General features: G+C 39.5%; 1 protein-coding gene across 2 annotated transcripts in view; it reads right to left on the bottom strand.

Annotated features, from left to right (window-relative positions):
• The window catches only part of lmf1 (lipase maturation factor 1), a 202,435-nt gene extending 194,110 nt beyond the window's left edge, over positions 1–8,325 (bottom strand). For both annotated transcript variants that reach the window (XM_007903504.2, XM_042341079.1), the window contains exon 1: positions 8,180–8,325. In XM_007903504.2, coding sequence (XP_007901695.2) covers positions 8,180–8,250 — 71 coding nt within the window. In that variant the 5' untranslated portion in view covers positions 8,251–8,325. The remainder of the gene's footprint in view (positions 1–8,179) is intronic.
• Between the last annotated feature and the right edge of the window lie 16,466 nt (positions 8,326–24,791).

Genomic DNA, 24,791 nt, shown 5'->3' with positions numbered 1-24,791 from the left:
TTATTCGTAATAAATATAACATATTGTATTTATAAATTTGAGGGAATTTCTGGTGAACTAAACAGGCTAATTCAAGAAAAAAACTTAAACTGAATACAGACATTTTGGAAATAAAGATTTAATTTTTAGATACTGAAATTAAGTATCTCAGTGTGGATGCACAACAATAACAACAACTCACATTTAGATAAGCGCCCCTTATGCAGGATAGTGTCCCAGAGCGCTTAGATATGTTGATACACCTTTTGTTATGTTGACTTATTTTGCTTCCTGAACATGTAACATAAACACGATAGATTAAACAGAGGGAAAAATGCAGTCTCTTCAGGGAAAAGACGATTGGCAGCACTTCTGAAGGCGCTGCAAGCACCTGATCAGTTTCAAATTCAAATTGATTTATTGATTAACGTCGTGTACATTAGGATTTTATACACCAAGCTGCACATTGTGCAATAAAATCCTATAGACCGTAAAAAGAAACACGCATTGAGCAATACATTTTAGTACTTAGAGTGAATTAGAATGGATGTTTTATTGCTTTAGCAGTTAAAGTTTTATGTTGCATTCAAAATCCAAACGGATAAATATTCATTTTAATACTGATATCAGTTACATAGAATAATAGCACAGAAGAAGGCTGTTCTGATCAACATGTCTCTGTTGGTACTAGCTATCCAAAGCCTTGATAACATTTGTGCATTGCTGCCACCTTCTTTAGGATGAGCTGGCCTTTTCTTTGCTAAGAATTGTCTTGCCAAAGCTTTCCTTCACAGGCTTACCATCTACTTCTTTTGAAAATATTGCCAGACAGATTTCTTTCAGCTACATTTCTGGTTTGATATCCTCTGCAGGACATTTCCATGCCTTTGACTGGAATCGTTAAGCCTGCTCTGTAGCACTCTCTGGGTGCAAGATTGCGATATAATTTTGGCAACAAGTCAGAGTTAAAATGATAAAACATATGTACAACAGTGTCATAGTTCAAAAGTTTCTCACATAGCTAGTTTGGAGGGCAACAGCTGTAACTAGTGTACATGCTGATACTGTAAAACACAAAAGGTTCACTGAAAGGAAAGCCTACATTTAGAAAAGTTGAACAGTGTGCAACAGGAAAATCAAATCAATGTGCAATAATTTCAACAGTCTTGTACATTTCTGGCATAAAGAACATGTCACCTGGACCGTATAATCTAGTTCACTGAATATCAATATTTCATTGAAGTTCCGTTTTTTTGGGGGATCAAGTACAAGCAGATGGGATTGCAAGAGGTACAGTTCAAAAGCATTCTGCATGTGTTGGTCTGCAATGTCCATTTCCTCAACAGCAATGTCATCTTGTGCTCCAAACTACTGGAGCTTTCACATTATTACAGCAATTAATAGTATTAGCCACTGGAATGAGAAGCAAGGCAGATTCAATTGTCCAAGTATAAGACAGGGCGACCAATATTTTCACACTATAGATACTAATCATCAGAATGCTATTGATGTTGCGCACTACATTTCTGTGTCAACTGTCAAAACATGCAAACATGTGGGCACAAAAACGTACATTTCTATAGCACCTTTCACTTTGGGAGAATGTCTCAAAAACTGTTTTACACAGCTGATGGGGAGCCTGAGTTGGGTATGAAGAGAGGTTGGTCAAAAACATGGTCGAAAAGATAAGTCTTAAGACAGGTTTTCAGTGCCTTGGGGCATCCTCCCAATGTGAGAGGCGCTATACAAATGTAATTTGTTGTTGTTGAAGACAGAGAAGGAAGAGACAAGGCGCAAGAATTTGAGGGTGGAGTCCGGAAAGTGGAGGCAGAGTGGGTGACCGATCGTAGCTGGGAACAAGTTACTGGGCAATAACTCTAAATCACAATCTTCGGAGGTCATAAACCAGTTTCAATCCTTTATGATGGTCACTGTGAATATAGGTTTTATTTGGAGTGAAAAGTGGTTGTATCACATTTTTGTACAATGCAGATTCCATGCAAATGATGCACAATTACATTCAAAATGGGGCAATAAAAGCTTATGTGAAGTCAACAAAGGGGAACTGCACAGTCACTTACTCAGAGGTAACATACTCAATATTATTCGAAGTTGCTGTACATTAAAGATGTCAACGGGTCTTGCTCGATATTCCTCATGGCCAAGATATGATGAGGTATCTCAGATCCAGGAACCCATCTCTCCTGTACCATATGTCAGCCCTCGAGACCACAACTGGATGCCCAGTCAAGGTGCCAGTATGAACTACCGAATACATTCTGAACAAGTTTGATGTTTTCTTGGCACCACAAAAGAGACAACAGATATATTATTTAATGAACAAAACTAGTGTCAAGGAGTATCTACCCTAAGTCTTTTTTTGTTAAAGTCATCAAATAAATCAGTGTAATTTATAGAATAGAAGAAATTGTCAGTTTATTTGAGATATCCCCATCTGATGCATGCACTGAATTAAGAATCTAAATTTAACAAGTCCTAAAATATTCAGGAACAAATATCACATTAGTACTACATTCATGAATTGCGTTAGAGACTGTACTGGAGTAAAGGTAAAATAAAAATGTATACTTTATGTTCTATTGTGCTGTTTGTGACATGTGTGTCATCTCTAAAACCCCCAAAAACGCATATATAGAAGATCCTGAGGAAGAATGGGAAATTATTCCAATTAAAATGATCACATCTTGGGAGTTTAGTTCACAAAGCACTTGAGATTTGCTTGCACCTTTGGCAACATCATCGGATATTGCAGCGATTAAGAGGATACAGAGGAGGGCAACCAAAATGATTGAGGGGATGGAGGGACTGGACTACAGGGAACGATTAGATAAACTGGGCATGTTCACTCAGGAGAAGGGAAGGTTGAGGGGTGATATGATTACTGTTTTATCTTGTACTGAACAGGAGAACCAGAAGACATGGGCTGCGATTGAAGGGGGGTAAATTCAGAATAAATCTGTGGAAACAATTCTTCATTGAGCGAGTAATAAACTTATGGAACAGTGGAAGCAGAAAATACCATTTGTTTCAAGAACAAATTAGATAGATTTCTGCTGGAAAATAATATCTTGGGATACAGTATATGGTTTGTGACACAACATGTCAAGTGACTGCCAGGATGGTGGAAGGCAAACTAGATGGACCTTGGTCTTCTTTCGCCCAGCAAATTCTTATATTTTTATTTATTGTAATTCTTACCATCCAGACATTGTTATGCTATGTAGCTACTACTTTTTGTCTAATGTATACTCCTCTTTGAGAAGTAACAAAAGCTTTGCATGCTATGAGAAATATGCAACAAGAAAGCCAGTATCTTTTATAAGAGTCCAAAAAGCACGATAGCAGAGAAGTTAAGAAGGTAGAAACTGATCCCATCAGGATGTTTCAGTTGCAAAACTTACTTTTCATCAAACTGGTATTTTTATAGTCAATCCAGGCCAGGTTCTAAGCCCTCTCCAATGTATCGGGAGCCAATTAAAGGTGTCAGAGAATTAAGGCTACACTTGGGATTGCTGGCAAATGAGCTGACCCTACTCAACCCTAACAAACTCAAACCCAGATCCAAATTTCTAAATTTGCGGAGCCAGAACCTACAGTAGATTAAAATTTGGATCAGAAGTTAAGATTTTCCAACATGTTCATGTTTCACAAGCAAACAGAGGTTTTTAAACATGTGCAAGGAAATTACAATTAAACAAGAAAGCCCAGCTATTATCCAAGCCGTCCGTGTCGGGAGAGGAGAAACAGCAACAGAACAATTTTCAGCTTCCAGAAAAGAAGCATTTGACTGCAGGTGTAGAATTACAACTATTTTATACTAATAATAATACTTGCATTTGATATTGAACCTTATCACATCAGGAAGATAGCTTCACAGGAATTACTGGGAAATGGAGTGACTGTATTTGTAGGCAAACGCGGCAGCACAACTGCACAGCAACATCCCACAAACAGCCATGAAACAAGTGACCAATTTTATTTGGGGGATTGGTGGCCAGGACAACGGGAGAAACTCCCTTCCCTTTTCGAATAGTACAATGTCCACCTGAACAGGCAGACAGGACCCTGGTTTAAAGTCTCATCCGAAGGACGGCACTTCCGACAACACAGCACACTCCCAGCATTGCATTGCAGTATCATCTGAGACGATGTGAGTACAAGTCCTGACGTGAGGATTTGATCCTACAACCTTCTGATTCAGAGTTGAGAGAGCTACCACTGAGTCAGGCTGACAATTTTAGATAACCGAGCAAGACCACGAGGAAATGTTACAAAACTTCCCCAAAAAATTATGGGTTAGCAAAATTTACTTTTTGAGTCATTTTTCTCCTCTGTACAATTGTAATAATCTGTTACCATGTTGCACATTTGTCTAGAACATTTTTCAAAGCAGATGCATAACATATGCCCTTATATACTTTCTCTTACTCCTCCCTTCCCATCTAAGTATTTCCGGTTTGTATCTTTATAAAACTAGATATAACTGGATCCACCTGGCACTGAATGGAATAACGTACCACATTTCTACTCCATAAAAAAATCTCACTCCTTGCCACCATACGCTTGAAATGAGAGCCAGAAATGCTAAACGACTTCAGTTACTAAGTGTAATGAGACATCTTGTGGTTGGCCAATTGACATCATATGGCCTGAATGTTCTAAATACTAGATTTGAGCATAAAGTTGAAGTTTTCAACAATAAAACATATGGCCAAGATAATCTAACAAGGGTACTTTATGACACGGTGTGGATTTAGCCACTATTTGAGGATTCAAATCAAATATTACAAAGCTGTACATTTTTATCATCGAATCCTTGCTTTGGGGAATATTTTTTGCTCTTGCAGCTGTAACAGACAAGCACTTTACTACACAACTTGTGTCTGCCAGAGGTATTCATATTCATTTTTTAAAAAAATTGTGGTTTGAAAAACCATGGACAGGAAGATCTGTATTTAACTACAGAGAGTCATTTTATGTTCCAAGTTACAACACTAATCATGTACACCATAGATCAGATCGCCTTGCGTTATCAGGTTCAAATAAGAAATTAGCAATGGATTTTCCTCTAAGACAGTAAAAAGAAACAAGAGACCATTTCTACCCCCCTTCCTCCCCAAGACTAATCTATCCTTACAAGCACATTACATAGTTTAATGATGATCCCCAGCAAGATGGACAAATTCTTGCAATGGGCTTTGAGGTGGTGGTGAATCATATGAAAATGCATGTGTGGTCCGGTCGCTTGAGTTGTAAATAGGATCTTTTGGAGTATACAGTTGAGGGCATATTATTCATAGGAACTTTGGATTATCTTCAAAAGTGGAATGTTCAGTCATCTCCAGAAATTACCGAAGTAATATAATTCTCAGCATTGAAAGTGATTATTCAATGAATAACTTGGTGGGCTTAGTAGTTCAGATTCGCCATGAATGCACAAAGTGTTGCTATATTTCATTGGTTCGATCACCACAACTGGTTTCTGCACTATTCAAATTAGAGAATGTCGATTCAGAGTTTAATATTATCCACAAACAAGCGGATTTTAGTGACGTAATACGGCTTTAGAAATTAGTGACTGGTAATACTTAATTATCTGGAGCAATGTGCATCATGGTTGTATGATGGCTTGAATACAAAACAATCTCACTAACATACTCCAGATATCTCCATCAAATTACCATCAATAGCCTTACATGTAAAACCTACCCAATTTATCATCAGCAACATCAAACAAAATGTACAAGTAATGATTCAGGTAGCAGCTAGATTTCCTCTGGCACTCTCAAACTTCTTTTCCTTTTGGCGACGTAATTAAGAGCTTATTCATTGTGTAAACCGGAATGATTACTGTGAAATTAATTGTCTGTGTGTTTTATAAGACATTGCTTAAAAAAGATCAAGACACATTCCAAATACGGTTTAAGTCTACAGGTAGGCATGCACCATGGCAATATGTTATTTGACCATCCAGTGACCCATATCAGAATGGCTGATGAAAAAAAACAATTATTCTTGAATGAACTATGGCATGTACACACAGCTCAGATTTTCCTGTTTAACTGATCTCCATTCCGGTTACACACACAATTCCACTAAATGTTAAAATGTGTGTACGATTTACAAAACTCATTAATTTCCAGCAACGACACATATCACTTACAGCCAGAGAGGAACCACAGTACAGCCTCTGTGGACAAGTGGCATTGATGATAATTCTCCATAACAAAAAAAGCAACCCAAATAGAAACCAGAATTCATGGAGGCTCACTTTCAGGATAAGTGGAATTGAATAAAAACAAGTATGATTTCAATAATGATGAAAGGTATTATCTTTCAGCTTTCTCGAAAAAAATCAAAATAAAGAAACACATGTCATGTCAAAGCTGTCACAAACAAAATTAATATGCTCCAACACAGTGCAACCTGGGTTTAAATCGTATAAGATGGTACAGTATATAATGCACAAAGTAATGGAGGCTAGAGATTTTGACTAAGAAAACCCAACCATTTAATAGGTTTGCTCAAGAAAGTATACACTAATCTTTATATTGAAGATAAACAGCTGTTGTAAGGAACACTGCCATCATGAAAACAACTGTGTGGCTGCCTTCATTTTCGGAGCAGCATTTATAAAAGTTTATAACATAAACTCACAGACGTATAAGACAAAGGTCTTCAATGCTCCTGAACAGGCACTGATAGATAGGCAAATTATGGGCCACTGTTCAGTCTAAACGCGAAGGTTTTTATAGTATTTTGCCATCAGCAAAATCCATATTCCTCAACAGCTAGACAATTATTACCAATTTCTCCTGCTGTTTCAAATGGCAATTAGTAAACCTTGATGGACCCTCTAACATAAGCAAGTTTTTATACTCGATTCACTTCAGTCCTGGGTCAATACATATGTATAACAAGAAGTATCACAATCAATTATGAGAATCTGCTGTGTCAGACTTACACCAAAACAAAGAAGACAACAAGATCTTAAACATAAAAGTCTCAAACAGATTGGTTCAACTTAATAATGCTGTGGAACTTATGATATGAATAGAAAGGATATTTAATATCCCAGCAATATAAATCTTCCCCCCTCCCAAATAAATCTTCCTCCTACTGCACTTTGCTCAACTGTGATTTCATTTAAATATTTTTTATAACAGAAAGCTCTATAAGTGTTATAAAAAATAAATTGTGGCAGGCGTAGGTAGTTCTCCTACAATCTCAAGCTTCATGCCAGTTAATATAAATAAATTGCTCATCTCATCCTTGTGATTTTGGACAGTGTGTGATTGGTTAGCCCTTGCAATCTTTTTTCTAATACAGACAAAATATCTGTCTGTGTGGCAATAATGCAATAACCAATGTCACGTAGAGACATAATTTATACCTCATCGGAAAGGTCTTGCATTGGGGAGTGTCATGGGCATATTTTTCTGGGGGAATTCTCCTATCGCTGATAAGCTATATTAAAACATGCTTTAATTAAGCTCCAAAATATGACGTATGCATGGTATTCTGCAGCAAAGTAGTGACAGAGGAAATTACATACCCTCTCCCCGACCTCCAAAAAATACGCAGTCCCATAATCTCTCGAGGGTAAGAGTGAGGAGGTGAGAGAGGCTTTTTTTGCAGAGGGAGGGGCAAGAGGGGAAAGGTTATATGAGCGTGTGTTTGAGTGAGTGAGTGTGTCAGGAGATAGGAAAGGGAGGAGAGGGGGTTAAAGTGAAGCCTGAGGCCTGCTCGGACTGACTAAGCACCAGAAGCCGAGAGAGAGAGATCCCAGCACAGCTCACACACCGCACGTGTGTTTGTCTGCCATTAACGCAATAACCGATTGACATCAGTTGACATCACTTCATTTATACCTCATCGATTTATATCTCATCGGAAAGGTCTTGCAGGGGGAGTGTCATGGGCATATTTTTGGAAGGGAAATCTCCTATCGTTGATGAGTTATAATTAAACAAGCTCATTGCACATGTATGGCAGTTTTGCTTAAGGTGTACAGTGTTTATGGCTTGTTAAATGTTTTATCACTGAAATTACACCCACGTTGGATCCTTTGGCTGCAAGCATAGCTGCAATGGCTACAGTTAGTACAAAATAAAAATGATAAAACTGAAACTTTATAATGATAGCACTCACAGCACTCACGAGTAGAATTTTAACTCACCAGATTTGTCCATGTTCACCAGCGAATGATACAGGAGCCACAAGAGAAACATGATGATCATGTTGGCACATCCTGTGATAAACACAAATGCTGATAATCCCAATCCCATCAGGGCAATACAGTCAAGATTTGCATCCATGTCCGACCAGTCCAGGAACCACAGAAGTGTTGGCGAATGGCTAACTGCCTCCATGCCAATTTTGCCACCAAAGTAACGCTGAATATTTTGTAAATACGATTTACATGGCAGAAGTCCCTTTTCTCCAATCAGCTGTTTGTTCTGGTTGTAGGCAACAGCGAATGCCACAACTGCAAAAAAAAGACAATGTGGAGTAACTTTTATGAAACAACCACACAAGTTAAAATGCAAAGTACAGGACAATTTCTTCCCCCTCCAGGAATACAAATTGAACGATGTCTGACATATGATTTGTTTCACTTGGCACAACAGTTTTGCAACTAACAATAACTGCAATATAATTTACATTTATATAGCACCTTGTACATCAGGAGAAGTATCGAAGCATGTCACATTGCTGGCTGAGCACCAGAGCTGGGAGCCAAAGAGGGTGGGAGAGAAATGATAACCAAAAGCACAGTCAAACAGCATTAAAGATATTTATAGTTATGTCGTTAAATTAATATCAGACCTCTTGTCTGATCAAGCAGTCTTAACAGCAGGTTAAAACTACATCTATGTTTTGGTGTAATACTCAAATCACAGTTTGTGTTGAGATGAATGAAAACACTCTGCATTTTAAGATTTGAATTATAGACTGGGCACAAAGATATTGCACACAGTTAATTTGAAATACAAACATTTCTGAAAGTTCAAAACTATGAAAGTAACTATAAAATCAATTATCCTACTAAAACTGATGCTGGTAAGACAAATAAGTGGAGCACTGCTACATGCTACCGAGGTATGGTGGGGCACAAATTTGTTTCTACTTTTCATTGCCCTGTAAATCCCATCATAAGATCATATGATCAAGTCAACATATGGATCAGCTTAAAATTACATATTTTTTTACGTGGTCCATAAATTTCTTGACATTTGGAGAACTGACACTCAGATGTTTAATTTAAAAACTGCCTGTGTGGTTAATGTTATAACAACAAATTACATGTGTATAGTGCCTTTCAAATTAGGAGGATGTCCCATAGAGTTTAAAACATTGTCTGAACCCCCAATTGTGCTGTATCAGTGCAATATATATCAATTCTACTATCATTTCAATGCTCAACTTGTATTTCGGAGTTCTGCTTAGATCCTTGAATACTTGATCCATGTTTGAAAACATGCCTGGAATTTAGCGTACAAGCCTAAACTAGTGCTGGATTTTAGCAAAAGCACAGCAGATCATCGTTGAATATCAAAAGAATATTCCAACAGATGATCAACTGCATAATCAACAAAGTATGCAACAGTTCCATATACGTGTTCTATTTATGTCATGAAAATGAGTCAGAGCCCAGTCATTTTCACTGGCAATTATATTCATTGCTCAATAGATGCTTACTTACAAATGGCTCCATGGCCTTGCCCACCTTACCCCATCCATTCTATTACATGCCCCCTGCCTGCACCTCCTCACAATCAGCAGGTGTGTTTTTATATTACACTTAGATAATACTTAGTCGCTGCTCTAGAATTCTCTTCCAAAATCCCTCTGCCTCATTCCCTCACCTTATCTCGATTTTCAAAACTTGTCTCAAAACTTGACTATGCCTCCCTCCCACCCTCTCCCCCATGGGCTTGCACTCCAACCTTGTAAAGTGCTTTGAGACTTTCTCTTACGTGAAAGACAAATCATTGTTGTCGTTGTTGACAACAGAATCAGAATTTATCTGATTTCTAAAGAATTCTGGTTATTGTCAAATTGCTGCAAGTCTACTCTATTCAATGGGATGCATTTAATGAATTTCAAGTAAATTTCTGTGACATAAGTTGTCAGCAGTTATAAGAGCAATATATAGGAAGATTCCTCAGGCTTAAACCATAAATTTAATTAAAATTGAAGTGTTGTACTTCTGGTTTTCAATAGCATTCTGCAGGGTTAGTTAAAATAACAACGCATGGCTGTTACATATCAGGACAAGGCTAATGTTAAAGCCCATTCTAATCTTAGTAGAAAATTCTAAATCACAACAAAAATATTTGCAATAAAAGTCAAGTACATTGATACATAAACTAACACGTGTTTGGAATCTGACTTATTATACAGCATAAAACAACTTTTGATTTCAACATTTATTAAATCTGACTACCTCAATTTAGGTACAACATACCTGTCAATTCTTACCAGTGGAATGTTCTTTATCTCTGCAGGTTAATCAACACTTTCACTTTCTTTGCCAAACTCAAAGGAAACATATCCATTCCCTTATTTAATCATTACACTGTCCAGGCTGCTGTGCAGTATACATTGACTGCAGTCAGATTTCCCAAACTTTAGCTGTCAGCTCCACAATTTGCTACAATCACTCTGTTCCTTTCACTAGTGGACTACCTTTATGCATGGCTGTTTGTTTAGTCAAAATCAACATAGAAAAAAGACACACAAAATGGATGCACAGAGAGAGATTCTGATCTCCAATTGTTGTCTGTTATTAATGAAGCCATTTAATATAAATGAAAGTTCATTGTTTGTTGCTAAACAAACAACTCCTGTTCTACATTGATGCAAGATCTCTTTTTCAAACCTCTGACTTGCATGTACTGTAGGAAAAGTAGTTCATGATAAGCTGTATGTGTGCTGCGATTGTTTTACCAACTGATGTAAATTAAATATGGAACTGAGATAACTTCTCTTAGGTAGGAGTACAAAAGCTGCACTATCGCAACAGCCTGCTCTTTCATATAAGCTGCAACAAATCACTCCAGCTACTTCCTGAACTACGAAAGGGGATGAAGAAAGATAATCAGAATACACAACTGTATTGTTCCTTCATTAAATATTGGTCAGTATCATAACAGCAAATGACAAGATAAATCTGAATACAGAAGTGAATTTCAGTCATGTAACATAAAGTTACATAGATTCAAATGACTATATTTTCATTAACTGCTTGAGATTTGCTTCTGTAATTCATGATATCATCTGAACCTGAGGGACATTATTATTTTGAAACCTGCTTACTTTTCTACATTAAAGCACCTTTAACACTGATGTTATCATTTTTATTTCCCTCTAAACAAGTTTACTCACTTACAAGGTTTCTTTTGTATAAAATTTGAACCCAAAACTTTGATGCAATTTTTTTTCAGAATAAATTTAATTGCTTTGTTCCAAATTGGGTTGTCACAAAATGACCCCCAGAAATATTTTATGAAACAATTGTACATGTGAGACTTTGAGACAATAGTACTTTGAGACATCTCGAAGAAGTGATAAGGCGTTATTTCAAATGATTATTATTACGTGAAGGCAAAGTGTTTGCAGGGAAAGAATATTGGTGCATTAGGTCTGTTGACATGGCTGTGCACATCCACAATATTGACAACTTGAGGTTCAAGTTCTGAGTTATCAAGTGTCTGAAACAAATTATCATAGTATTTCATGCAACCGAGATTTACATTCAAGTAGGTTGATTCTTTGACTACAGTAGTAACTAACAGAATGAATATTGCTTTTTAATAGTGGATAACAGAAAACGTATTGGTGATATAATAGGTTAAGGTGCTATGTGAAATGTGTTTGGTCAATTTCAAATCTGTGCACTCTAACTGTTGAAAACACTATACAGGTCAACCGCATTATAAAGGTCACAGTAACTCTGCACTAACTGGATCCACAGATACCTCTCACGCTGACGAGTTGACTTCTCACACTAAAAATGTCCAACTCCCAGATCATCAGGTGGCTATGTACAAGAGGTGCCACAGCCATCATTTCGCAATGCTCTGGATGTGAATTCAGTTGCACCTAACAATCCGAGAAGTTGGCCATTTTTTTCACAGGTGCTTATAACGCAAAGCCTGAAGTACTGAATGCAGACAATTGCACCATAATGAGGTTCCCTGTAGATCTTGTAAAGGAGGGGCACAAACTTTGGGTCTGTGTCTGCGTATCAGGAGAGAATTGCACTGTGGCTGTGGTTGCAAATAGGCAACTGTGAGATGAAGGCAAGGCTGGGGCTGTGGGAGATACACTTATTACTTTTGTGGACAAGTTTCTCCGTGGTTTTAAGGAGGAGGGGTTGCATTGTTGATGTGTAGTGATTGTGGAGGAGGGGATTAGTTTCCTACAAATATACAGATACTTGGCAGGAAAATCCTGTGAAGCACTTTGAAGCATCTCAACAACATAAAGTACTATACCAAATGTAAGGATTATTATTAATAATAATCCCCTATGGTGGTGGAGTGATGTGCTGTGGGAGGAGATTAAATACAGGTGGGAGGTGCTGATTGCGGGGTAGAGTGGGGTTGAGCGTGGGGAGAGGGTTTGAGTGTGGGGGGAGGGGTTGCGTGCAGAGAGAGGGGCTGAGTGCAGGGTGGGGGAGGGGCTGAGGCCTGAGGGGAGGGGCTGAATGCAGGGTGGGGGAGGGGCTGAGTGTAGGTGGGGGGGCGGTCTGAGTGCAGGATAGGGGGAGGGGCTGAGTGCAGGGTGGGGGAGGGGTTGAGTGCAGGGTGGGGGAAGGGCTGAGTGCTGAGTAGGAGGAGGGGCTGAGTGCAGGGTGGGGGAGGGGATGGGGGAAGGGGGAGGGGCTGAGTGCAGGGTGGGGGAGGGGCTGAGTGCTGAGTAGGGGGAGGGGCTGAGTGCAGGGTGGGGGAGGGGCTGAGTGCTGAGTAGGAGGAGGGGCTGAGTGCAGGGTGGGGGAGGGGATGGGGCTGAGTGCAGGATGGGGGAGGGGATGGGGGAGGGGCTGAGTGCAGGGTGGAGGGGGAGGGGCTGAGTGCAGGGTAGGAGGAGGGGCTGAGTGCCGGGGGGCGGGGCCGAGTGTGTGCAGCGTGGAGGGCGAGGGGCGGGGCAGATTTCCAGAACCTTCCACGTGGCCGCGAGCTGTCAAGACAGCGCGTCAAAATAAAAAGGACGAACGACCGGAGCCTCAGGTGAGACGGGGCGGGCGACCAGACTCCCCCCACCCCCCCCCTCCCCACTCAAATAAACCCGGGGTGGGAGGAGGAAGAAGGGGTCGCAACCGGGAACCGAGGCTCCTCTTCCACTCACAGTAAATGAGCGCCACGGAGCGCAGTAAAACTATCCGCGTCAGCCAGAAGGAGCCGGCCTTTATCCCGCCCGAAGCAGGAGCCTCGCGCTTGTCCTCCCGCCGACCGCCTGCGGAGGGAGGGGGTCGTGTCGTCTGGTCGCCGCCGCCGCCGCCTCCTCCTCCGCCGCCGCCTCCTCCGCCTCCACCACCACCACCGCCGCCGTCGTCGTCGTCGAGGACGCCCTCCCACTCACGCCCCCGCCCTCGCCGCCGCCGTTGACGCCGGGCTGGCAGCCAGTCCGCCCCGGCAGCGGCCTCCACCTGAGCGCAGGCCGCCATCTTGCCCCGCAACGGTCAACCGTCGCCTGCGCCGATGCGCATGCGCCAAGCCGCCCGCCTGCCCCGGGGGGGGGGGTGGGGGGGGGGAGGTTTGGTTGGAGCCCCATAACTAATCATATCATCATCATCATCATCATATGGGTAATAAATCCCAAACCGTAATAATATATAATGCATTCGTAAGAAAAAAATATTAAAATAATACCAAAAGTAATAAATCCCACAGTGCTGACCGTAAATCACATCATAATAATAATAATAATGGTAAAGGTAATAAATCCCAAAGTCTAATAAAAAAAATCACAATAAAGGTAATAAATCCCCTCCCCAAAGTCTAATAATAATCTATTTATTAAAAGATAATTTATACAACCCCCTCCCCCCCCCCCCCCCCACCCCACACACACACCCACACACAAAATGGTCATTCAGTTCACAGCTGTTTGTCTACCAAATATGTAGCCCCAAAGTAGTATGAAAATAAATAACTTGTTTGAGGAGAGGGTCGGGTATAAACGGGATCGCACACCATTGGAATGGCAAACTCCTGTCACTGGAAAATTCAGAAAAATTGTAAACCGTGTTGACGCCTGTGACTCTCACCAATACACCTCCGGATCATTGGGTCTCAAATCTGTTTTGCACTTACTAACCATTCTCAAAAAAAACCACCTTCACAGGATGGCAATGTTGGCAACTCTTACCACGTACTGCATTTGTCCCTTTCGTGGACAACATTGATTCAGATGTGTTTTTCCTCGTTTTCAAATCGCCAGTGTTATTAACACATTGTAATAAATGTATTCGTGAAACTGACGTTTGACCTTTTTTTCAAACTGTACTTGTCACCCCCTACCCGTTCACTTCTGTTAAGGCGCACTGTTTTGTTGATTTGGTTGTTTTTCTCAATTTGTATCCGTTTGCCCTCTATCAGCCAAATATACAGAAATAACAGATGTACAATGGATTAATTGTTTTCCCTTAAGTTTTCCAAACAAGCTCATCTAATTACTTTTTTTAAAAAATAACTTGTGCCTAATTCATATAAAGGGACACTGTCTACATGATAAAGTGTTTCCAAAACTATTTGGGAACAAAGAGTCGTGTTACATCTGCAGTGACAATTCCCCCCTTACATAATGTGTTTGACACAGTTTACTTCATTGCATTCTGATTGTTTACAGAACAAAACGATTTGCTAAACACTTAGGTATCCTTTTGCACGTTTACCCAAACCGTTTTCTTTATTCTTTTCTCATCATTTTTGATGTTTGCTAAAAGGTTAAAGATCTGGATCTTTAACCTTCTTTAAAAAAAATCATATGGTTTGAGGGCAAATAAAGCGAAGCAGTATGCCACCTAATTAGCATTAAACACTGAATACTGTAATTCTAAAAATATCAGAGGACAAAACCATATATATTCAAACACATTTAAGTAGCTAACCAATTACTTAATTATATGCCCAATTGTCCACTCTAATTTTCCGATTCCAGGAGCATGTTATGCAAATAACTCCAACCGTCTATTCAATTCCATGGGAAATGTTCATAACTGTTTACTGGAGAATCAATCTCCACAATGACTATGTACGTACCCTCAACAAGTCTTAAAAGACAGTTGTAATGTAGCACAAGTTTACGGGATGGCCCGATTTTGTAATTGGATTACTGCAAAATAGCATTCAGTACATATCAAATTTTAAATTAATGTCTAACTGTTGAAAGATTTTGTAGGCAATACCGCAAAATAAAACGCACATGTGAACACTTCATCCTGTTAAAAATCAGGAGAGGTAAATGATTCCTCTGCAAGGCAGATCGAAACATCTGATACCATCACAAACATGATGTACTTTTTTGTAGCATTTCAGTTCAATCCAGATGATTCCCTTGCTGGAACCCAACACCCCAATGAAAAAGGCACAACTTTACAAGTTGTAATGGAACACTGATATTATCGTTTGCCTACTGATTACACAGTCACTACACTTTACACAGCTTCCCCGAAAAGCGCATTGAGACGTTTTGACGTTCTGGGCGGTTGTATCACAGACAGAGGAGGATTAGAGTGGAGATGCAATGGGTTTCAGCCAAGAAACCCAACACCTTGTGGCTGGGGAGGGGGGGGGGGGGGGATTCAGTGGATGACATTACATAAAAGTCTCGAGATGTTATTGTTTTGCAGTCCTATGCAAACAACAATTAACTTTTCCTATATATCATCAAAATTCCTCTTCCACAGTTGAACATTCCCATTGCAGTGTCCCCAATGCCCAAAATGTAATCAGATATAGTCCTAGTAACATCGAATGGCTACGATGAATATATTCCCTCCCTTACCGTGCAGATGAAATGCTGATACAGTACGTTTGATCAATTCCCATTAGCAGTTAATTTCTTTAGGGTGCAAAGATAATGGGAAACTAGTAGTTCTGGAACTAGCATTGGTCCCAAACACACGAGAAGACCCTCACGTGGCGAATTTCATCTAAAGATGAATACTATTTTGAATTCCTTCCCCTGCTATTATAAATTCTGCCAGCCGGCTTCACGGTAAACACATTGAATGTCCGTCGGTCTCTTCCTCCGTCGATCCTTGCTGCAATTTTCTGGAAAACGTATTTTTTTAAAAGATTGGGTGTGCGTGTGATCACTTTTAAAGGGAACTTCAAAACTCTTGCATCTGAACGGTGTGCTATGAAAAAAAGGCATATTTTTTTCCTAAAAAGGATTGTTAAAAGTGGTCTGTCTGATGTCGAGATTCTATCTCTAACCTACAAGAATATCTGAAGTTGACAAATGCTCACAACTGTTGGGGTATTTTTGTACACATTCAATTGCATTGAATAAACACCTGCTTATTTACCTTCTAAGTTATAGCCATATGTTTTCCTGCCGCTGAAAGTGATCGAATATTTCATTTAGATTCCTTGTAAGGAAAATAAAAAGGATGAACAGCTCACGTATCCAAAAGAACCCATCTGATTTGATTAGACTTAAACCCGAGGATTCTTCCAAGTGTGTGCAGCATGTGCTGTAAATGGAGATTTGTTTGTAGATTCCCATCCAACCCAGTTAATCACAGTTCACAACAAGGCGAAGCTCACCTTTACACAGTTTAGTACACAAGCACAGAAGCACCGTTGAGCATCAACATTAACTGAAGATTTCCAGAATGAAAAGATATTCCAATCTCCATTGCTTACAAATAATTTGGCCTAGCCCAGCCATTGAAATCCTGAGACAAATTCACATGATTTATAAACAATCAGAATCCCTATGATTCTGAATTATTGCCTTCAACTCACGGCCCACCATTCAGTATATTTACAGTCTATAACCCACGGTATGTACTGTAACTAAAATAGACAGTGGAATAGAAATAATTGAAACACATTTCTGTTTACCAATTGCAGTTCTTACACTGCAGCGGGTAATAACGTAGTTGTTTACCAGACGGTGAACAACACAATAACATATTGCACAATAAACTAACGTTGCTGTTATTTGGCAGTTAATACGTTTTAAATCTCAGCGGGTCAACATGTACCATGGCATCATCAGTGGTACCAACATAGCACATAGGATAACAGCGATTAACATTGAAAACAAACATCGTTTGCATGTTACATTATCACTATGCTCAATGTTTTCGAGCTATTCACTGCCCACAAAACTCCGAGGGATCAATCTGTTGAGTATTTACTTTTAATACGACTCAATTTAATACGAGCACCACATATAAACGCATGGACAATCACGTGTATTTAAAGGGCCGCCAATTCACAATAATCTGACTGAAACCCAAAATGATCAAACTAAGTAAAGCCTTTGCAGCTTCCTGTGTAAGTCCAGTATCCATCAACCCAATATCTCAATGCTTTCTTTGTTCCTCACCCACCCACTTCCCCCCTTTGCCTTGTCCTTATCAGCATCGCCACCATCATTAATATGAGATCTAAAGAGCTTCCTTACCCCCCTTTTGTGCACAGGTAAACGCAGACAGTCTGTGGAGGACTGGAAGAGAAATTCCAACATAGTTAAGCGACAACGGGAGTATGTTTTTATTTCCAAAATAAATAGTTAATCGCGTTAAGGCAAACCTTAGGATGGTTTGCAGGAGCACAGTCAGCAGAGGGTCATTTCAGCGAGAGAGAGAAAAAAAACAACCACATCAGTAATTTATGAAATCCAAGAACTATAATCTTTTCAGGAATATCTGACTTGACAAGGGCATCGGCTCCTTCCGCTCAGGTATGAAAGAAGATCTTTGTGAGCTTAAACAAACTCATTTCAGTGCTGTTGAGTTTGAAGCAAATTACCCAATTTATTTCCAAACTTCAGGGCTCGGTGCGAGTCGATAAGTAGATGTGAACACCGGTCTTTTTGTACAGTACCATGCGTGTTGTTTTAAATGTAATTCAATAGTCTTTCAAGTCCCTGGTTCGCTCCTGGGTCTAAAGGAACTGCAGCAGAGAATGTTGGTCACCTTTGAAGGACAGAACACCCTAAAATGGTTCCTTCTGCGCCTCCAATATCACTTGGCAAGCGTTTTTAAACACATCCATCGCCTTTCTTCTCCTTCGAAGATTGAAGAACTACTATCTCCCGCATTACTTTTTATTTCCATTTTGACTCCACTCACATACAAACAACTGACTGATTGATTGATTTACCGTATATTCTCTGAAGCGCTTTGAGACATTTCGAATGCAAGGAATATTATTAATATTATTATTATTCAATTGGGTCAAATCAATGTCCCACTGGCCAGGTAGTTAGCACGACCCATCTGCAGAGCAGTGCAAAATACTTTGGGTTATGGTTATTATCATTCATCCTGGCCAAACATCAAACTCTTGACAAAAGTATTTATGGAGCGAGATGTAATTACTCGTTTGATGAAAAGCTTCTTGTGCCCTCTGCAAGTTGATTAAAGTGCCCTGCACGTGTCACCTGTTTTCCCAGATGCTTTCTATTTAACATTGCCAGGCCTATCAGAACTTCTGGAGTTATTAGATAGCACAAGCAGAGGAAGATTTTTTTAACTGCATTTTCTAAACAAAACGAAGTTTACATCCATATGCCACAGAAATCAATGCGAGGGAAACACACACACACAAACACACGAGGTTTTTTTTTCTTTTGGCAGAGAATTGGTTCCTTGTGCTTTAGCGTGTAATTGGGGGTCGGTGCAATGCAAAAAGATTGATGAATATCAGTGTTGGTGCTCGCGTCTAAATTAGAGCCCCTTTGTCTTAAAAGACACAGAAGTCTTTCTTCCTTCCCCTGTGTGTGTGCATCAATAGGCCCTGAAAATGCAACATCCTCCTAGTCAGGAGCCTCAGACCCGCCAGTCTGTTTGCACTCATTTTACTAACATCTAAAAGAGCATCGGCGAGAATTTTTTTATCCCCCCCCACACACACAGACACACACACACATACAAATGTATCACAAACGCATTTAATGATTATTAAACATTAAGCTGAACGCGTTTGTTTGGAAGTTGCATTTTATACCCAATAATTCAAGGATTTATAGCCAATAAATGCAGTGCCATTGCAATGACTGGCGCTTTCTAAAGTCATATCCCATGATATATAATGTAAAAATGTGTCTATAATCCTTGCATTTGATACAGCGCCTTATCACGTCGTTGAAACGTCTCAAAGCGATTCACATAATATACTGTAAAGTGAATTGACTGTCATTTCTGGGCGAAAATGTGTTTGACATGCTCCACAACCATCGTATAAACGTGTGATGCTTGAAATCACGTTAAGAAATGATTTGAGAAAATCAAGTCTTTTTTTTCCCCCCCTTTTTTGACTCAATTGAAACCAAGCAATTGACAAAGTGTGGTGAAGGGTTGGTGTATTTGAGGTGCATTTGCAATGCACGTTGCATTAATTGTGATAATTAAGTCACACGAAAATAAATATATTGACACTTAACCGCGGTTTGGGAAGAAGAGACTGACTGTGGTGTGTGTAGGATTTGCTTTATTGGGTGAGTCAATGTAGTTTTAATCTGTAAACAGTTAGTGGGTTCGATAATGTGGAATTGGGAGGTTGTCAGTGACCACCTTAAACCTGTTAAGTGATGATACCAGGACGCTGCCTTGAGAAATGTATTCCTAAAATGTTGAGTTGAACGAAAACAACCACCGACACACATCATCACAGTGCATCCCGATTGCGAGAAAAATAAACCTTTGACATTTGGATTTGAAATAAATAATAATAACAATAATAATAATAATAATACAGTTTAATACTCCTTTTTTTTATTTAAATAACATTAAACTCGGCAGTCTACACAGGTAGGGGAAAACTTCTGACTCGCTTTGAATGAAATAACAAATACAAGTTCCTCATTCAAATTCAAGTATCAAATACAAGGAACTAAATCAAATCCCTCAAAATCGTCGTGTCCAGCCGGGGCAGGAGTTGGCATTGAAGCGCTGATGATGACAAGCAATAATTTAATTTACACATCATGGGTCGATCAATATAAAAATAGCTTCATCAAAATAACAAAATAACAATTCGAGAGAGGGGAGGTGCTTCTCATTGTAAATATCATCTGCTTTTTGCTGTAATTATAATAATCAGTCAACAACATTGCGAGAATAGCTGACATTCCCCCATTAACTTCGGCTGAAACGTTTCACACTTGGGCTAAAAACCCATAACAACGAATATGAGTCCCAGAAAAGTCACTCCTAAACATCTTGTTCTGCCCCTGAGGGTACAGACAGCTCTGGGCCCAAAGCCGCTACCAATTACAACGGGTGTGGGTGTGTGTGTGTGTGTGTTCCCTTTAACTTGATTCTAGTCTAAAAGGAATAGAATCCCGTTAGTTTCTATTCATTTAATTTTTCCTCCTTTTTAATTACCAGGAACATGCCCTGGTCACCAAATCACCAGAGATTTGAGAGTCCCATTTACCTGTGGAATTACAGAATTATTTTATATTGCAATTCCCCTATCCTCCCTGGTAACTGTGTGATGTTAAATGCAGAAGATAATAAGAATAATACGACTTGCATTTGAATCTACAATAAAAGATTATACATTCAAATGCAAGTCTTATTATTATTATTATTAATACCATTGTTATTTTACTAGATTCAACTTTACACAATTACCAGGGCAGGTACAATATAAAATAATTCTGTGATCAACAACAACAATAATAATAATAATGCTAAGATTTGCATTTGAATCTACCACAAACTGGTTAAAAACAGCCGACTCCCATCCACTGACTTGACTGACTATGATTTTGCCCCAAGTCTCAAATATGAGGATCATGTTACAGTTCATACAGAGTCTCCACATGTACGGCACGGGAGTTGGCAGCGGACACGCTGTGAGAAAGAACTCAGTGTGTATCAGATCAGATCATCCCAAGCTTCACAACCTTTCACAGTAGAGAGAAAGCGGAGTGTATATACCTCGTCCAAATTCCAGCACTGTCTGCGGTGACTGCACCCCCTCAGAGCCAACGTGGGACTTCGCTCACAAACCGAACATCCACCCAACTCCTCGCACATTCCAAGCCACAGTTTTGCTAATTGTGTTGATATTTTTATTTAATTTCTATCTGCCAAGTGCAACGCCTTATATGTGTTACCCGGGGCCTTGACAGATGATCAAATAAACTGACTGCCCTCGCCTTGCCACGCCAATTGACTGTGCACAGCTAAAATAAGATGACGTTTATTATATACATATATATATGTATATATTAAAAAGGCAATGGAACGATTGAAAGACTGGTTTTGGCATTGATTCACGATGGCATCGGTTCATGTTTATATCTACCTGCTTTGCTTCCAGTCGTTTCACCACAAACATGATTTCCATGTAAATAAAAAAAAACTGCACACTTTCAAGGCAGCAAAACGCTTGCAAAATCACAGAAATAGGATCTGCAATGTTCAGAGGAAGTACTGCATAACACTCGATTCCCTTTTAACCCATATCCTTCTCTCTTTTCATTTTCTTTTTGCAAAAAGAATTCACCCGTTTTCTTATTTGCTGGATCTCTAAATAAAAACAATCCTCGCATTTGATGCAGCGCCTTATCACGTCGTCGAGACGTCTCCAAGCGCTTCACAGGATATAGTGTAACGTGAATTGACTGTATTTTGTTTGGGCGAAATGTACTTTATGCATCAAAGATGCTAAATCGGTTTTAATAGAACTCGTCTCATTTCTCCCACCAAAAACACACACACAAGAAAAAAATCAATAAAATAAAATGCCTTGTTTCAGGGGTGGGAGTGTGTGTGTGTGGTGGGGGGTGGTGGGGTGGGGGGGGGGGGGTCTGAACACTCTGGTTTTCGCAGTTAGAAATGGGTCACTTTTAAGCCAAGGAAACGCAGTGGCACGTTATTCTCATGCGTGTCACTGACTCCTTGGTTTGGCCAATTTCCCTGTTAATTCCCATACAATGTGTGTTTTGCGGGCATTTGATGAATGGGTTTCTCTCCCCCCCCCCCCCCCCCCCCCAACACCCCCCCCCCCACCACCACCACCACCTTGCTCCCCATCCCCACGCATACACACCTCTAGTTGGTAAAGGGTTTGAACTGTGCAAATGATGCGGATTCTCCTGCTTTGAAAAGGATTACTACTTTTAAACAGCGAGGTTGAGAGGACCATAATCTCTGTAAATCTCTCAATTTGTCATTCAAAAGTAGATGTCATCTCGCATTATAAACACAGGTCAACCACTAAACCAGGGGTACAGTACTCGCACCAATCTCACACCAGCTTCATTTCATCATAACCCAAACACATCCCAAACAGAGCCTTTAAACGCTTCTGGAACAGCCTTTTTACTCCAATTCAGGTAAACAACAGTTTGGGTATAACAAAATCACAGCATCTCTTAAAACTCGTTTTTTATTTACAAAATCCTGTCCTGTGGGATTTTGTAAGCGTAACTAATTCTCATTTGATCCAAGATCAAGACACATCATCAGGAACCCCTTTTAAGCATCAAATAATCAGGAGGCAATAGGATTAAAATGTTCTTTGTCTGTGTCCCATTTATTCCCGTGTTGGACTGTCTGAAATTCTAGTATTTGTTTTGAACAGTGATCGAGGTTTTCAATGTTTTTTTGTTAAAAAAAACTCCCTCGAAAATAGCTGAACTGAGCACAAACAAATTCTGTTTTAATATAAAAAAAGGATATTACGTGTATGTACATATACAGATTCGTGTTTGTGTAACTCCAGCGTTTAGAAAATTCAGACACACATTTCTCCGGCAGAGCTGAAACAGAATGAAAATAGTGATAATAACATTTTGGACTTTCTTGTTAATCAATTTCATTCACACACATCAAAAAGATTCCTATTTTTTTTAAAAAAAAGCATCAAAGTGCTACCGGTACACATACAAATAATAATCCTTGTGTTCGATATAGCGCCTCATCACGCCGTTGAGACGTCTCAAAGCGCTTCGCAGAATATACTGTCAAGTGGAGTGACTGTATATTTTGTGGGCGAAACCTGACCCAACTTTGACTGACACACTATTAGCATCAAAATAGTTGCACTAACAGTTGGGTGCTTTGGAGTATCACATTGGTCTGTCAATTATCAATCAATGCTTTGCTTTATGTTATGGTTTACGGTGCAGGGAAAACATGCTGTAACTTTTAAATGGGTTGTGGGGGTGTGGGGGGGGGGGGGGGGGGGGGGGGGTGAGAGAGAAAAGCTTTTCTAAACGATCCACTTTCCCTCTGCAAAATGCGATGAAATAGCAACACACAGGTAAAGAAGTCACCCAGAACTCAGCCACCCCCACCCGAATAGTCAGCGCTGTGTGTTTTTTTCCCCTCTCTACCCCCTTTCGACAGGTGTCATTAACCGCAATGGTTACAGAAATTCAGACACTCTACAGACTTTCGAAAAACCCATCTATCGGAAAAATTTAAAGCATCTTTTTAGTCCTCTGTTGAAACCCCGAGAAACTGCCATAAAAGTGAGGCACGCACGATTGCAATCGTGTTTTATTTTTAATGCAACGTCTTATTTTTGGCATATTTGCTCCTTGTATTTTTTTTTTTTTTTAAATTTAATTTACTGCTATTTTGCAAAGCTCTACCTGTCAGCATGGTCATACTGCAACACCATATATATATATACATATATATTGTATTTTTAATGTATATATACGTGTGTGTGTGTCAATAAAAGCAGTTTTTTTAAATCGAATATGTGAAATAAATTCGAAATAGCAGCGGAGGGGATATTAACACCATCAAATAGTTACTGGACAGAACATAACTCTTTTCCGCAGTACAATGCACGCTTTTTTTGTTGTTTTTGCAGGAGGCGATTCTAGTATCGTTTTGGGGGCACAGCATATATGTATTTTTTTCATATAAAAGAATAAGTTTACGTTGAATTTGAATCAGGGAAGAACTTTTTATTTATTATTCAGGGCTGGAATCGATTGCCATTTACGATACCGAGAGAGAGAGACAGAGAGACACACACACAAGTCAATACAGTTTTGAGACAGATTGTAAAAATCGCTTAAAAATGTATTTTGTGGATCAAGGACACAGATATATTATACAGAATACACAGCGACTCGTATTGTACCCACAGAGGCGAGAAGGCACTTAGATAACATAATTCGGCACTGAGTTACGAAGCTAACTTTTTAATAAAAATCTATATTTAATATCTAAGATACTAAAGTCGATCAGATGCAAACTACCGCTTTGCAGAGAAGAGAAACACAATAACATATAATTCTCTGATGCCTTTGAAATACTTACCCCATACACACATATATATATATATACACATATATATAATGTTACAACAGGTTAAATAAAAAAAAGACGACTCCGTTCAACGGGAAGTTAGTTATCCTTGAAATCTTAGATTATTTCAAAAAAATATAATTCACATTTTTTGTAGATGACAGCGGAGGGGTCTATATTGGGGGGTGGGGGGAGCAGTTTAAGTGAGAGTGGGTTTAAATCCAGGTCCAGTCGTTAAATCGCGATCGGTCCGCTTTACAGGGAGACACGATAGGTTGGATTTACAGTGTACTGGTTTGGAAAATTAATACCACAC

This window comes from Callorhinchus milii, unplaced genomic scaffold, assembly GCF_018977255.1.
Source record: "Callorhinchus milii isolate IMCB2004 unplaced genomic scaffold, IMCB_Cmil_1.0 Scaffold16, whole genome shotgun sequence".
Taxonomy (NCBI): domain Eukaryota; kingdom Metazoa; phylum Chordata; class Chondrichthyes; order Chimaeriformes; family Callorhinchidae; genus Callorhinchus; species Callorhinchus milii.
The sequence above is the reverse complement of the archived record's forward strand: the minus strand, read 5'-3'. Positions and strand labels throughout refer to the sequence as shown.